Genomic DNA, 16,105 nt, shown 5'->3' on the forward strand with positions numbered 1-16,105 from the left:
AAGATCACTAAACTGGAAGCAATACATTTAGGATTAATAACATTAATTCAGAAATTGTAGGAAAAAGTAAGGCACACTAATAAACAATGATGATTCCTATAAAATACATTTTAAGGTTTGGGTCTCCCTTAAAATAGAGACATATGAGACCCCCACTATCTAGGTCCGGAAATTCTATTTGAAAATCCATTCGCAATAATTTTATACTCTGTGGGAATATATGAGAGATTTCAGTTCCATGGCAGCGTCCCCAGCAAACGGTACATCTGGAGATAATTATTCCCTGCCAAATAGCATGCAGAGATTATATGTGTGTGACATGAGTCTGTTCAACCTCCTTCACATTCAAGGTTCATAGAATTGAAAGTTATATTCCTTCCTTTAAACTTTACATAGACACACATCCCTATATACTGATGCAAAGATAAAAATTATTATTATTATATGTAATTTTCCTGAAAACATTATTAACCATTTCCATGGTTTTTTTTTTCGCAGCTGACCCTAGAGTGAGTGAGCCTGTTACTGGTAAGGGCCATTGACACTTGTCATGCATATACATTGTAGGTTTCTTACAGCTATAACACAGGTATCTAGTATTGTGAGGCAAAATAGCAATTAAACTGCAAGTGCATAGAGTCGAAAGTTGAAGCTTTTTGCCCAGTGCAGCATGTACATAACCAGAGAGTATTTGATTAGGCAAGGACCACTCTCAAAATGTCTGCTGAGACTTCAGTAAATTAATGTACTATGGCAACTATAGTTATTTCTGGCATTTAAGAATATGAAGCCAGTTTCACTTTAGTACTTTCTGTCACTTCCTGATCTTGAAGAACTTCAATGGAGCTGATAAAACTAATTACCAGTTCACTGAGAAGCCCCTGGTAATAAATTGCTCAAAGGCTGCTTCTTACAGAAGGATGGAGTTTGTTCAAAGGTACAAACTGAATAAACTGGTTTATAAAGGAAGGGAGGGGGGGGAGTTCAGTGAAAATAACCCAACTTTAAACTTAGTTCTTTGTGATGGCAAGAAACATATGGATTTTTAAAATTACAACATACAGAATGTAATTTCAACACAAGCCATATATCTTTAGGTGTCAACTATTTGGATATTTTTTAATCTTCAGAGTAACAAAACAGATTGCTTTTAGACATTAACTATATATCAACACAGGAAATATTTTTTGGCTTTTAAGCATTCTGACTCCCCAAAGAAAATCTTTAATCCTTTCTGCAGTATTCCCATTTTATTTATTTTTTATTGCCGCTATTAAATAGAAGTTAACATTTGGAATTTAAAGTGGACATTATTCTGAATTGTGATGGACATAGAATAGTTTGGGAAAGGAAGGTGACGGCAACAGAAAAAGCAATGTTTTGCAACTTCAACTTGGCTAATGTTTGTTCAGTGAATATAAAGAAGAGCAACAGAACATTTAATTAAAGGTTTTTCACATCTGCACAGAGTACAGTTGTTGACATAATAAAATTGTTCTAGCAGAACAGACAACCACTATCCATTCATTCTCAAGAATCCACACTTCATGTGGTTTAGGCATGTAAAGTAATTATTTTAAGATCTCTATGTACTACAGACCGTGGGTGGTGCCGGGTGTGAGGTTACAGTACGATTGATGAGCTGTGAAGTCACTTAAGCGCTATGGTTTCCAGTGCTAAATGTAAATTAACCCCCCCCCTCACTGTTAAATACAGGGACCACAATCACAGCACTTTATCCCCTGCACAATGCATTCATATATCAAGCCCTATTTGTGGGATTGTTTTATCCATTTTTATTGTACTGTGAACATAATTCCTATTTTTTGTAAACATGAGCACTTCTATTTTTAGGTAATTATGGTGATAACTGCAAACAGTAATTCACAATATAAAAATGCACTGACAACTCCTACTGAGTAGCCATCTTTGGTTAATTTTCTCTCCCAGATTTCTTTTATTGCATTGAGTTGTTTTTTATTTTTATAGCACAATAAATGATCTGTGTCTATGGCAACCACAACAGCCTGCATGTTGTACCAGGATTAAGCAAGAAGAAAGTTCTTTACTCAGAGCAGTATTTTTAGAGATACTAGAGAGTGCAGGCTTTTATATTACATTAAATTGGTGTCTGACCAATTACACTTAAATGCATCAGTTATTTTTAGGAACCTGCCATGTTTACTATGAATTAGCAGGGGCTCCTCTTCATATATACAGTGGCTTGCAAAAGTATTCGGCCCCCTTGAACTTTTCCACATTTTGTCACATTACAGCCACAAACATGAATCAATTTTATTGGAATTCCACATGAAAGACCAATACAAAGTGGTGTACATGTGAGAAGTGGAACGAAAATCATACATGATTCCAAACATTTTTTACAAATAAATAACTGTAAAGTGGGGTGTGCATAATTAATCAGCCCCCTTTGGTCTGAGTGCAGTCAGTTGCCCATAGACATTGCCTGATGAGTGCTAATGACTAAATAGAGTGCACCTGTGTGTAATCTAATGTCAGTACAAATACAGCTGCTCTGTGACGGCCTCAGAGGTTGTCTAAGAGAATATTGGGAGCAACAACACCATGAAGTCCAAAGAACACACCAGACAGGTCAGGGATAAAGTTATTGAGAAATTTACAGCAGGCTTAGGCTACAAAAAGATTTCCAAAGCCTTGAACATCCCACGGAGCACTGTTCAAGCGATTATTCAGAAATGGAAGGAGTATGGCACAACTGTAAACCTACCAAGACAAGGCCGTCCACCTAAACTCACAGGCCGAACAAGGAGAGCGCTGATCAGAAATGCAGCCAAGAGGCCCATGGTGACTCTGGACGAGCTGCAGAGATCTACAGCTCCGGTGGGAGAATCTGTCCATAGGACAACTATTAGTCGTGCACTGCACAAAGTTGGCCTTTATGGAAGAGTGGCAAGAAGAAAGCCATTGTTAACAGAAAACCATAAGAAGTCCCGTTTGCAGTTTGCCACAAGCCATGTGGGGGACACAGCAAACATGTGGAAGAAGGTGCTCTGGTCAGATGAGACCAAAATGGGACTTTTTGGCCAAAATGCAAAACGCTATGTGTGGCGGAAAACTAACACTGCACATCACTCTGAACACACCATCCCCACTGTCAGATATGGTGGTGGCAGCATCATGCTCTGGGGGTGCTCCTCTTCAGCAGGGACAGGGAAGCTGGTCAGAGTTGATGGGAAGATGGATGGAGCCAAATACAGGGCAATCTTGGAAGAAAACCTCTTGGAGTCTGCAAAAGACTTGAGACTGGGGCAGAGGTTCACCTTCCAGCAGGACAACGACCCTAAACATAAAGCCAGGGCAACAATGGAATGGTTTAAAACAAAACATATCCATGTGTTAGAATGGCCCAGTCAAAGTCCAGATCTAAATCCAATCGAGAATCTGTGGCAAGATCTGAAAACTGCTGTTCACAATCGCTGTCCATCTAATCTGACTGAGCTGGAGCTGTTTTGCAAAGAAGAATGGGCAAGGATTTCAGTCTGTAGATGTGCAAAGCTGGTAGAGACATACCCTAAAAGACTGGCAGCTGTAATTGCAGCAAAAGGTGGTTCTACAAAGTATTGACTCAGGGGGCTGAATAATTACGCACACCCCACTTTGCAGTTATTTATTTGTAGCATCCTTTCATGTATGATTTCCAATCATGTATGATTTTCATTCTCACGTGTACACCCCTTTGTATTGGTCTTTCACGTGGAATTCCAATAAAATTGATTCATGTTTGTGGCTGTAATGTGACAAAATGTGGAAAAGTTCAAGGGGGCCGAATACTTTTGCAAGCCACTGTATCTTTGTCCACTGTGAATATCTAAATGTTGAGATACCAGGTGGTTTCAATTAATTTAGTCTTAAGATTTCTAGCTTGAAGGTACACCATGGTGTAAAAATGCTAGCAGCCTTTGTAAATGCAAGTGGTAAGCAACAGCTAATAAAGTGGGTCATATGACCTGTGTCATGGATAGACTCATTTTTAGGTGGTAGTCTGGAAAAAGGGAGTAGTTTATTACCTGTTATGAACTAAAGTTTGGAAAAACTGAAAAATTGGCAGCAGTATTTGAGGACAATTAATGCCAATGACATCGAAGAGCATGTAAAATATTTTCTTTGAAGCAGAAAACATGGTTTTAATCGCAATGTATTTACTATCTGCTCTGCTGCCTCCAAATAGCTTCTATATTTTGCCTAAATAAATTACTACCCTTATAGGAAATTAAATAGGATTTGGGGTAAAAAGCCCTATAACATTAAATAAACTCTAGCCTATTTATTTTCCCTAATTGTATATTACAAAATCTTTGTTCTCCTTTAATTTACATAGGAGGAAAGGATGCTATCTGGACGGAAATAAAATTTAAGTCAGACTCCTATTCGGAATGCAAAGGGAAGCAGTTTGTGAAGAGGACCTGGTACAAGAAATTTGTAGGAATTCAACTCTGCAACTCCCTGAGATATAAGATTTACCTTAGCGACTCACTTTTAGGTAAAATACTTTATTTAATGAATTTATGAAACTTTATTCAGTTATAACATTTATTATTCTATACATGTTATGTTAAAATAATGGTTTTCCCTCTTGATTCTGTCGCTAATGATTCTATGTTAGTTATTGAATATTGAATATTGAGCTCATTCTAGTATAGTTGCCCCAGTGAGCAGCTATGCAGGTCCTATTTATAAAATACATCCTGTAAGGAGGTGGAAAAGTTATAGTGCATGAGAATGGAACATGTGTATGGTTAATAAGTGTGAGTGTAACAGTGGAATTGATGAAGATATGCCTAACTAGAAGGACCGTTGATGTGACTTTTACTTCAAGTTGGAAAGTGCAAATTGTTTTGATGTATGATTGTGTACGTACATCCTCTGGTGTGCCAGATGCAAAATAAATGTGTGAAGTTAAAAAGGGAGAAAGTTCCCTGTGTGGATATAGTGGCTTCCAAAAAACATCTGCCTGCCATTCCTACTTACCCATTATCCAGAAAGCTCCCAATTACAGGAAGGCCATCTCCCCCATAGCCTATTTAAACCAATAATTCTAATTTTTTTAAATGATTTCCTTTTTCTCTTTAATAATACAACAGAACATTGTACTTTGATCCTAACTGAGCTGCATAAATCTATATTGGCGGCAAAACAATCCTATTGTGCTTTGGGTTAGGTGAAGCCAGGTTTTGATTGACAGTTAGGTCTAATACATCCTTTGTGGGGTTGCATCCTTTGCCTAGAAGAGGTATTAGAGCTCACTCTTTTAGAATAACCAGCTTTGGCAGAATTCCTGTTGCTCTACATGCATGATTTGTGCCAGAGTCAGTTATTTTGTGTGTGCTGGAGTTGGCCATTTGAGCTTGGAGCGCCACCTAAAGATGTATTAGAATTATTATTATTATTATTAACATTTATTTATAAAGCGCCAACATATTCCGCAGCGCTGTACAATAAGTGGGTTTCATACATTGGACATACAGAGTAACATATAAAGCAATCAATAACCGATACAAGAGGTGAAGAGGGCCCTGCCCAAAAGAGCTTACAATTATCTGTCAATAGCTCTCTACCTACAAATAATACAAACGACAGGCTTCTCACAACTCATTCTGCAGGGGATCACTGACTTCCAGGTTCGGAGCTGCTTCACACTGACAGGTGACTGCTGCATAAGTAACTGAAAAAACTTTCATTATCTTAAAAAAGGAGTTAATTCAATAAATACATTAAAACCATGAGAAAACTTTCTTTTGCATTCAGAAATCTAAAACTGTTCTCTTTGCAGTGTTCTTATATGACTGTAATCCCTTTTGGCTAAATAAGACAAAGGTGAAGGTGAAGGATTACGTCAGGAATTTGTCAATTGCAGGGTTGATAATACTCACAATCCAATGGAGGTATAGCAGCTATTCAACAAATTAAATTTCAGTTCAAGCAGAAAGGTATAGCGTCCACAGTTTTATCCCACCTCAGCAGAGTGTGGGCAGGGTAAAGACAGCCAAACAGCCCAGCACCACTATGGGGAGTAGAAAAGGGTAGTTATATGAACCCTTAGGGTTATCCACCTTAAGTGGTCCAGATCCCTCACAGCAGACATGGATCAGGGATAGAATATATCCTGATACCCTTATCACTACTGCAGTCCCTTCACTAAAGCAGCAGAGCCTTTAGGAGACTACTCCTTTAACTCTCCTCTCCTGGCTGGATCCAAGAAACTGCTCTTTCTAGCTAAGTACTGACTCACTCACTTTCCTAGAAAGTGCTATTACAGAAATAACCTGTTCTAGATAACCTCGTTCACAGGGTCCCTGCTCCCTGACTACTCTAATGGTGATGAGTTCCCTTAGGGCAGAACACTTCTGGGCAGTGTGGATCCCAGGCTTCCTGGAGCACCTCCACACAGGTAAACTGCTAAAGGCCAAGAAGGAAGATCCACCCCTTCTCAAACACTATATTAAATTGTGGTAGGCTGAGGTCTAACCTATGGGCCAATAATAAAGGTATACGCAAATACCAAAATAGGTACTTACTTTGCCCAGTAACAAGGAAATGAGGAAGTGTATGAGGAAGCCATAGGGCATATTAACTCTATGGGACCCTACATGACCATATCTTTTAATTAAGTATTGTTTACCAGTCCTATCCCCTGAAACAATATATATATCTTGGCAGGCTTGGGCGGGGGTATGTAACGTCCACGGGGGCTGCTTCCCCCGGGGCTTCCACACCCCCTCTGAGGCCCCCGCCGCCTTGCCACTCACCCACCACCAGCACCTTATACTAACTTTTTCTGTGATCGGGGGAGGAGGGCAGAGGGGGAAGCAGTGGGGAAGGGCAGACGGGGATCAGCCCAGTCCAACCCTGGATCTTGAATCACAACCACGTTCCTTATAAAATGTTGTTGGACGCTTATTCCTCTCAATCAACTTGGATTACAAATACCATTTATGTGTTATTATATTACCTATTAAGTCCAGTTCAGACCTAGCAAAATTCATTATTTACCATAGTAAGAAAAATAAAGCAGCCACCAAAACTTTTCAGTCTTTGGTAATTTAGCCATTGAAATAATGGGATCTCTGTAACAGTTTGGTACAACTTAGATTCAGTTATAACATTAACAGCAAGTTCAACATCACTTATGGAAAGTTTTGGAAGCTTTAAGTGCAACATGTCTTGAAGAAGAAAGTGCTACTACGTCAGTGCTCAAGATATAGGGCCCTATTTTTTGTATTGTACATATTTTAAAAGATTTTTGCCAGGTGGCAGCATATACCAAAACATATGAAAACATTATGCTCACATACAAAAAGTAAGATGGGGGAAATCCTACACATTACATGGATATAAATCTGCCACCCTATACTAAATTTATCAGTTTCAGTGTTGTATTTCCCTAGAGAAGAATTAACCCTATATTGCAAGCAAACCTAATTGTAAATGGGAAAGTATAATAAATGAATACGATCATACAAATGGTTGCTCTATTCTAGGATTTTTATATCTTAGCAAAACAATGCTAATGACTCTCTTAATCTAAAACACCACTGACGAGTCAATCCATTTGCATTTTCGACTGAAAGCTAGCCAAATGAGAAAAAAATGGCATTCTATTCCCAGCTACTATTTCTGTACAGCACAGCTGTTTTGTAGCTGAAATGCAAGAATATTTCATTTTAACAGGTGTGTGTCACATGGCCTTAAGTTGACTGGCAGTTATAAATTAATGGCAATTGCTGTCTTACTTAAATGAAAGGATGCTCTAATAGATTAATTATCCATTATAAGGACAAGTGTGGGAAGCCAGAATTCTTTTAGGAGCACACACCAAAACTGTCTACAATATATATATATATATATATATATATACTGTATATATTAAAAAAAAATATATATATATATATATATATATATAGTAACAGCAGAAAGCACTCATGGCTACTGGATCTGCATAAGACGTTCACAGATCTTTATTCAGGACCTATATCAATGACCTATATCAATGTATACATTGTGTTTACACGTAAAACATAATACGCACACAAAAAAAGTAAGATGGGGGAAATCCTACACATTACATGGATATAAATCTGCCACCCTATACTAAATTTATCAGTTTCAGTGTTATATTTCCCTAGAGAAGAAATATCTCAATAAAGCCTACTTTGCACTAATTGCTATATGTTTATATTTCTCTTTATTTTACTTTAAATAGGAACATTTTATAACATAGGGGATCAGTCTGGTTTTGGAGAAGATCACTGTCAGTTTGTTGACTCATTCCTGGATGGAAGAACAGGACAGCAACTGTCACCAGAGCAGCTGACAACAAGAAAAGGCAAGTATGACTTAATCTACTGCCAACACAAGAATTTTATTCCTCAGCCATATATTGAGATGCTTCACGTGGTGTGATCCCTACTGCAATTAGACAACTATTCAAGATAGGGAAACAAACAAATAGCCTGGTTCAAAGAATTCATGTGAGGCCTGCTTTCATGTCCTTGAAAGTATTAGCCATCCAAAAATAGCTGTTAATGAAACATTTTAGGAATGGTAGCAGTGGGAACAACCCCCTCAAGTTTATTTAAAGTTTACATTCTCTTTATATTATATACAAAGTTCAGAGATTAAAAGGTTTGTGTATTATCCCTCTGACACTCATTTTCTTCTGCAGGATTTTACAGGGCAGTGCGCCAACAGCCTGTTGATTTTGGAAATATAGGAGGAAATTCACAAATCAGATACGTCCATTGGTACGAGTGTGGCATCGCAATACCCGGGAAATGGTAGGAAGACTCCTGGAGAACAATTCCACTCACCCGATTCTGAATTCCCATTCTTCTTAAGGGAAACATGCTAGCTTTTTTTTTTTTATCCTTGTCTACTAATGTAAAATATGTATTAAATAATGCAGTATAAGGAGATTATAATGGAGTAAACATTTTTAGAATAGGCTGCTTCCATATTTATCAGATTTATCAATATAAGAAAAGGATATTGTCTTCATAGGATAAAATCTCGGGAAGCTGGCTCCCTGTTTTGGTATTTTTTTGAAAAAAAAAAAGCAGTGTCTATATTATTTATCACAATGTTGTAATAATATTGGTGCATTGTTCCTTTAGTTGCGTTGTGAAAGCATAGAGAGAAATTCTTTTTTTTTCCATTAAGCATACTGTTAAAACAATGATCATTGTCTATTATCAACATTGTCCATGTATTAATTTATTTAATAAAATGCAGGGTAGGAGCAACATGAATGTTAGAATAGCCCTGAATGGAACATTTCTTTGTAAAGGTTGCTAAATGTCAGTGCTAAGCAAACGATTCATTGCAAAAGATCGCGCAGCAAGACGCAGGCTTTTGCCCAGTGAGTCATTCACTGACCTATAGATAAACCGCCTACGTCAATTTGCGCAGGAGCGGCGAAGATGAGCGACGCTTCAAACAAGGCAGGTACTTAAACAACAGGTTTTAGTGCAAGATATTTTACATTAGACTATAGATATCGATATGTTAACTAAAAGCATGTGGTTTATTAAAAAAGAGTAACTTTCTACAGAATGTACAGTATATCCTGAAAAGCTTTATTTCCAGTGAAACTTGGTTTTGTTTATGAAATGCAGTATATGAACTCTATAATAAAGACATTTGGTTTTTTTAAAGACTTGATTATTGTATTATGTCATACATTGTAGAGACTCATGAATGGCGAAGGCATTGGTTTTCCCCTCCATACTGGCATTACTCACAAGAGCTCCCACCCCCATGCAGATAGTCAGTACAAGTGCAGGCACGGGGTCTGCTCTAACATAGTAATAATGCCACTAACGGGGTTATTTATCAGAATTCATATTTGTGCAATTTTTTATACACTCAATGAACTCAAAATTTAAAAAACACAGATGTAAACTTATTTATGAAAAAAGACAAATAAAACAGTCAAATAAAGCCATGGAAAGAAACTTGAATATTATTATTTATATAGCACCCTCATTTCATGCAACGCTTTATAGAGTCAATGGTACAGTTATGGGACCCGTTATCCAGAATTCTTGGGATCTGGGGTTTTCCAGATAAGGGGTCTTTCCGAAATTTGGATCTCTTAAATCTGCTAAAAAATAATGTAAATATTGAATAAACCCAATAGGATTGTTTTGCCACCAATAAGGATTCAGTATATCTTAGAATCAAGTACAAGGCACTGTTTTATAATTACAGTGAAAAAGGAAATATTTTTTTTAAAAATGTGAATTATTTCCTTAAATGGAGTCTATGGGAGATGGCATTTCCGTAATTCAGAACTTTCTGGATAACAGGTCCCATACCTGTACAACAAGACCAAACAACTTGAATACCTTGAATTGAAAATATGGCTTGACTTTGGCTCAGACAACTCCCATTGACTTCTATAGAAACTCGCAAGCTTTTAGATGACAAATTTTTACATTCGAGTTTTCAGGTCTTTTGCGCCTAACAAATATTAGACATTCGAGTTTTTGAACAATAATTCGAATTCGAGTCTTTTTAGTGCAAAAAACTTAAATCATAAAAAAAATCAAACAAAGTTGATAAATCTCCCCCTAAATACCAATATTTAAGTTTTTTAAACCATAATCGAAATTCATGATCCTTAGCATAAAAAAAATTTGAATTGTGAAAAAAAAAATCCTAATGTTGATAAAGAACCCCCTAAATGTTGCCAGCCACTGATGTCCGTACTTCAGTCCTGCAATTTATATTCTTAAAACAGCTTTTACAAGAACCAGAACCATTAAAGCTGCCGCTCTGTATTCCAATTTGGACATAGGGGGCAAAACCCAAGACCAAAATGATTGAAGTGTTATTTCATACAAACAGATTATTACTGTATATTCACAAGTGTGTTTGCATGTCATTCAGTCTGGTAGCAGCTGTGGCAGCAAAGCTTATTGGTTCTGCCTTGTCATCCTACAGTACCTATGGGTTTTGCACATTCAGTGCCACATAGGCCAATAGTTAAAAACAGCCCAAGCCTGCAGGTCCACAATCCCCTCACAATCTCATTGTTGCTCCTCACGCCTAACAATAAAGCATAAAAGCACACAAGAATGGATATCCCATGTAATTTTTATGATCTTCTCCAGCATTAAAGGAAAACTATACCCCCAGAATGAATACTTAACCAACAGATAGTTTATATTATGTTAAGTGACTTATTAAAGAATCTTGCCAAATGGAATATATATATATCAGTAAATATTGCCCTTTTATATTCATTCACTTGAGCCACCATTTAGTGATGGGCTGTGTGCTCCCTCAGAGATCACATGGCCAGAAATAATGCAGCTTTAACTGTAAAAGGAAGAAGTGTGGGAGCAAAAGACAGAACTCTGTCCATTAATTGGCTGAGGAGGCCTAGCATGTATGTGTGTCTTGGCTTGTGCACTGTGAATCCTATGATCCCAGGAGGTGGCCCTTAATTCTTAAAATAGCAATTTTCTGTTTAGGATTACCCAATGGCACATACTACTAAAAAGTATATTTTTATGAAAATGGTTTATTTAGATGAAGCAGGGTTTTACATATGAGCTTGTTTATGCAATATATTTTTATAGAGACCTACATTGTTTGGGGGTATAGTTTTCCTTTACAAGAAATCCATCTTCACTGGGAAGCTGAGCATTGCTAGAGAGGGTCTGGCACTGTAAGGCAACAAGCAGGGGTTTTCTTCATTTAGCAGCCTTCACAGAGAAGATTAAATCTGTACCCATGGCTTCCAAATGTTTTGACAGAAGGGAGCTTTACACTTTGACAAAATAGTCATCCAAATATAGAACAACAATTCGTTGTCTTGTTAAGACTACAGCCTGCAGAATGTCTTTGCTAAATACTCTCACAGCTGTAATTAGAGCAAAACTGCCATCTGCCTGAGCTGGCGGCTCTGTGCTCGCACTACTTCTGGTACCTAGAAATGGCACTTTTTGGCTCAATTTTTGGAACACTTCTCCACTCCTATGGTGCTTATGTGTTTTGGTGCTTTAATATTGTCGGATTAAGTGTGAAAGGTTGTTACGGGTTGACAAAAGAGACAGCTCCTGTTTGGTGCCTTAAAGAGCCAGATGCTTTCTAGACAAGCTCACTGGTGATTATGTATTTTCTCAAAGCTGAAGTTGATAAAAATCAACTTGGCAATTCATCATTGCAATTTGTATGTGTTTTTCTTTGCCAGAGCAAACTCTTAGCCCTGACGGAGGATTCCTATATCCTTTTTTATTAGCTAAACTTTCTATTTGCATTGTCCTTACTTGTCCATGAGCCTTTCTGCCATCATTTGTGTACATAAGAGGTGTCCTGTTCCGCATCAAACTTTATCTAGGACATCTGGACAGTTTCCTCGAGTTGTTAGGCGCTGTTCCAACTGAGGTGACTGCAATCTTTTATTTCTGCTGTGATTCTCAGTCTGCTGCCAGCAAACCTGAGACTTGTTTTTCTAGCTTTTCTAACTACTGTCTATGGGCACAGTAATTCTTTGGGGCAGATTTACTAATCCACGAATTAGAATCCCGAATGGGAAAAATTCAGATTGGTAACGAAAATGCTTACAAAAAAATCATATTAGTCACGATAATATCGTATTGGCGATCCGAAAGTCACGAAATTTTCGTACCGAACCATCGTAAACAGCGGTAAAACCTATCCGAAAAATTCGGTGAAATTTGTGCTTTTGTAAATGTGCCCCTTTGACTCCAGGCTGGTGGTTAAAGCAACAAAAATCCTTAATTCGTTCATCTGAGAAAGCAACTCTTTCCCCCCCCCCTTGTATTAATTATTTAAGCCTTTAACCTTCTCATTCATTGCTTGTTCACATTTCTGCACCCAGGGTTTTTCCCAAGCTGCACCCATTCTCTGAAACTCTCTCGCTGTCCCATTAGACAACACTTTAAATAACCACAAAAAACACCTTCTCCTTCACTCATAGAACCTAAACCCTCAGCAACCCAACAACCCACCTACCCCCTACTAATTACTGGTTTCCCATTATCACTATGTACTTAATTACTAGTAGTAAGCCAGTAAGCCAGTAGCCAGTAAGAACTAAAGCGGAGCACTTTGGTCATTTCTTAATAAAATATAATATAGACAATAAACTGTTAGAAAGGGAGGTATATTGGATTTATCATCTTAAGACCACAAAACAGTATGGGGGTCTTAATAGGGAATGGGAGGTTTCATGCTATTGTAAATAATATTAGGTAACTATGTATAAAAAGCAACTGCAATGAATTGATGGTGAAACCCCCATGTGTAAATTGTACCATACTTGGCATGGATATGTGCAATTACAATTAATGGGCTGTATGAAATCTTCCAGTTAATATACAATTTGTTATAAATAATCATGTTTAAAAAAGGTATATGTCTTAATGATTAATAGTTATCATGGCTGTGTTGGATTCTAATCCCATGAGTGGGTTTATGTTGTTTTTAGCTATTATGCTGATGGGGTTAATTGTTGTTATGGGTGTGGATTGGTGTGCCTATTTCAATATGTGGTGGATTTGGGACACCGTAGTAGCTTCTGCTGAAGTGACGTGAAGCCATGAAATACGTTAAGCTTTTTGGGGTGATATCTCTGTCATGATTTTAAAGATAGCAATAAAAGTGACTTTTTATTAAGAAGTGACCAAAATGCTCCGCTTTCGTTCTTACTGGCTATTGGAGAGTTATGCCTGGATCGGAGATGCTAGGAGGCATGGTAGCCCCGAACTTTGATGCAGCTAGATATCCTGGTGAGTGCTCCCCTGTGTTAATTAACGCATTACTATCTTAACCAACATTACCTCTACTCACCTGACTGGACACCATAGGGGCCGATTCACTAAAGTGCGTTAAAACGTGCATTATTTATAGCATGCGTTAAAATTTTATTGTGTCTAATTTTTCGTGTCTTAACACGCGATTCACTAAAAGCATACTTGCGTTAATTTACGCGCGATGCTGCTTGCGTTATTTTAGTTGCCAAATGGTACTTTCTTTCCGCATGTTTGCTTGACAAATGAGACACGTGGGAGTTATGTTTAGCAGTCTGTTGCTATGCCCCTTCATTCATTTACTTTCTACATTTATGGTACTACATGAAGTCACAAATATACATATGGAGGCAGGCAATTAAAAGAAAAACACTTGCTTTATTTTACAAGCTAAATACAATAAGGGTCATTATGTGCAGAATATGATTACTTGACAATTTAGTTAGAGCAGGCATTGTGCCACACAGCTCCATATTTCAATGTGGAGGGCAAAGTTACCCCTTCTTATAAAGCGAGCATACTGTACATCCCCTTAATATGCAGACCATCTAGCAGACCAATTCCTGCTGCAGCAATTCCTCTGTACAGCACAGTGGACAAGAAGGATCTAAGCAACTTACTGGAGTTGCTGCCCATACATGACAAAGAGAGACATTAAACATTCTTTAAAGAGCTGTAAGCATGCCTATGTTCTTTAAGAAGTTTTCCCACCAAATATTTAGAAAAAGAACCATAAATCTTAATGCCACTAACAGATGTTAAGGGTCTGACTACAGACAAGAACAATAATTGATGTTGGTATGCTAAAGGTCAGGGTCAGTAGAGCATGTGTAACCTTTCAACTAAAGAACTGTACAGAAGGTCCTTCATTACATGAATGGAGGATGCTTTCAACATCTAGATTAGAGCAGAAATGATCAAAATGCATCCTCAGGCCCCAAAACAGATCATGTTTTAGAAATGTTCCTACCAAAGCACAGCTGATAATGGCTTATTTAAGCCTCTAACACTGACAGTGACGGATCATGGCTAAGAGCAGGATAGTTAAGTCAAAATGACCAAATTTACCTTTTTTTTGGACCTTTGGAGTATTTTTCAGGAAATGTAATAGAGGCTTTTCCTTGCTCTTTAGTAATATAATATCAAAAGTAGATACAGCTGTCAAGTATGATCAGTTTTGTACCAAACTCACAGCTGTTGCCTCAAATCTAGCAGATTTATTCAGAATGACAAAGAAAGCATATCCACACAACTGCTGTGTTTCCACTATATCTGTAAGGAGAGCATGGCCTCTGCTCAAATATTCATAGGTACATGCCCTGTTATGGTTGTGCTAGAGGGACACCGAAGCTGTCAAGCTGGCCCAGGCAAAACCATTCCTGCTTATTCCATTGCCAGTACTATTTCCTCTAATTGGAGTTGGCGGTGTACAGAAACTATATGGTATCCATAGGAGACCTTTGACTAGTAACACAGACAGCAAGTAACAGAGGTTCATTAGACAAACTAGTTATAGATCTAGCTTTATTAAAGATTCTGAGCGGAAATCTGCTTAATGTGCACAGCAGGGTACCAAAGCAGTGTTTATTATTAACCATGATACTGGGCCTCTAACCCATAAGTTACTGTAGCTTATAGAATGAAAATCAACACCTGATGTTATAGAAAGACATATTCTTAGCAATTTTTCAATTGGTATTCATTTGTTATTTTTTTAGCTTTTGAATGATTTGCCTTCCTCTTCTGACTCTTTCCAGCTTTCAAATAGGGGTCACTGACCCCAGCAGCCAAACAACTGTTGCTCTGTGAGGCTACAATTTTATTGCTATAGTTACTTTTTATTCCTTATTTTTCTATTCTAATTCCAGTCTCTCATTCAAATCAATGCCAGGTTGCTAGTGTAATTTGAATCCTAGCAACCAGATAGCTGCGGAAATTCCACTGGAGAGCTGCTAAACAAAAAGCTAGATAATTTAAAAACTGCAAATAAAAACTGAAGAAAATTGTCTCAAAACATCACTGTCTACATCAAACTAAAAGTTAAAGGCAAACATCCCCTTAAACCCACAAGGGGGGTCTCCTGTAGCAATAACAAGTCAACCTGAGTTTTCCTGTGGACAACCAGAGCCGCTACTCATTAAAACTACCCTTTTAAATCATAACCGTCAATAGAATTCTAACTGTTCATGCAGCCACGACAAGGTCTGAATAAAATACATAGTGAAACCAGTCTGCTTAGCTCTTGGGTGAAGTTTTCAAACCTTCAAGTGTGTGGGACTTTCTAG

The 16,105-nt window shown here is 37.7% G+C and overlaps 1 protein-coding gene across 28 annotated transcripts in view; it reads left to right on the forward strand.

The window, feature by feature from the left end:
- The window catches only part of abi3bp (ABI family member 3 binding protein), a 188,337-nt gene extending 178,643 nt beyond the window's left edge, over positions 1 to 9,694 (forward strand). For 27 of the 28 annotated variants that reach the window (XM_031896045.1, XM_031896031.1, XM_031896027.1 and 24 more), the window contains 4 exons: positions 499 to 528; positions 4,361 to 4,522; positions 8,243 to 8,365; positions 8,705 to 9,694. In XM_031896045.1, the coding sequence (XP_031751905.1) occupies positions 499 to 528; positions 4,361 to 4,522; positions 8,243 to 8,365; positions 8,705 to 8,820 (431 nt within the window). In that variant the 3' untranslated portion in view covers positions 8,821 to 9,694. 28 annotated transcript variants of the gene reach the window in all.
- Positions 9,695 to 16,105: the final 6,411 nt, after the last annotated feature.

Source organism: Xenopus tropicalis, chromosome 2, assembly GCF_000004195.4.
Source record: "Xenopus tropicalis strain Nigerian chromosome 2, UCB_Xtro_10.0, whole genome shotgun sequence".
Taxonomy (NCBI): domain Eukaryota; kingdom Metazoa; phylum Chordata; class Amphibia; order Anura; family Pipidae; genus Xenopus; species Xenopus tropicalis.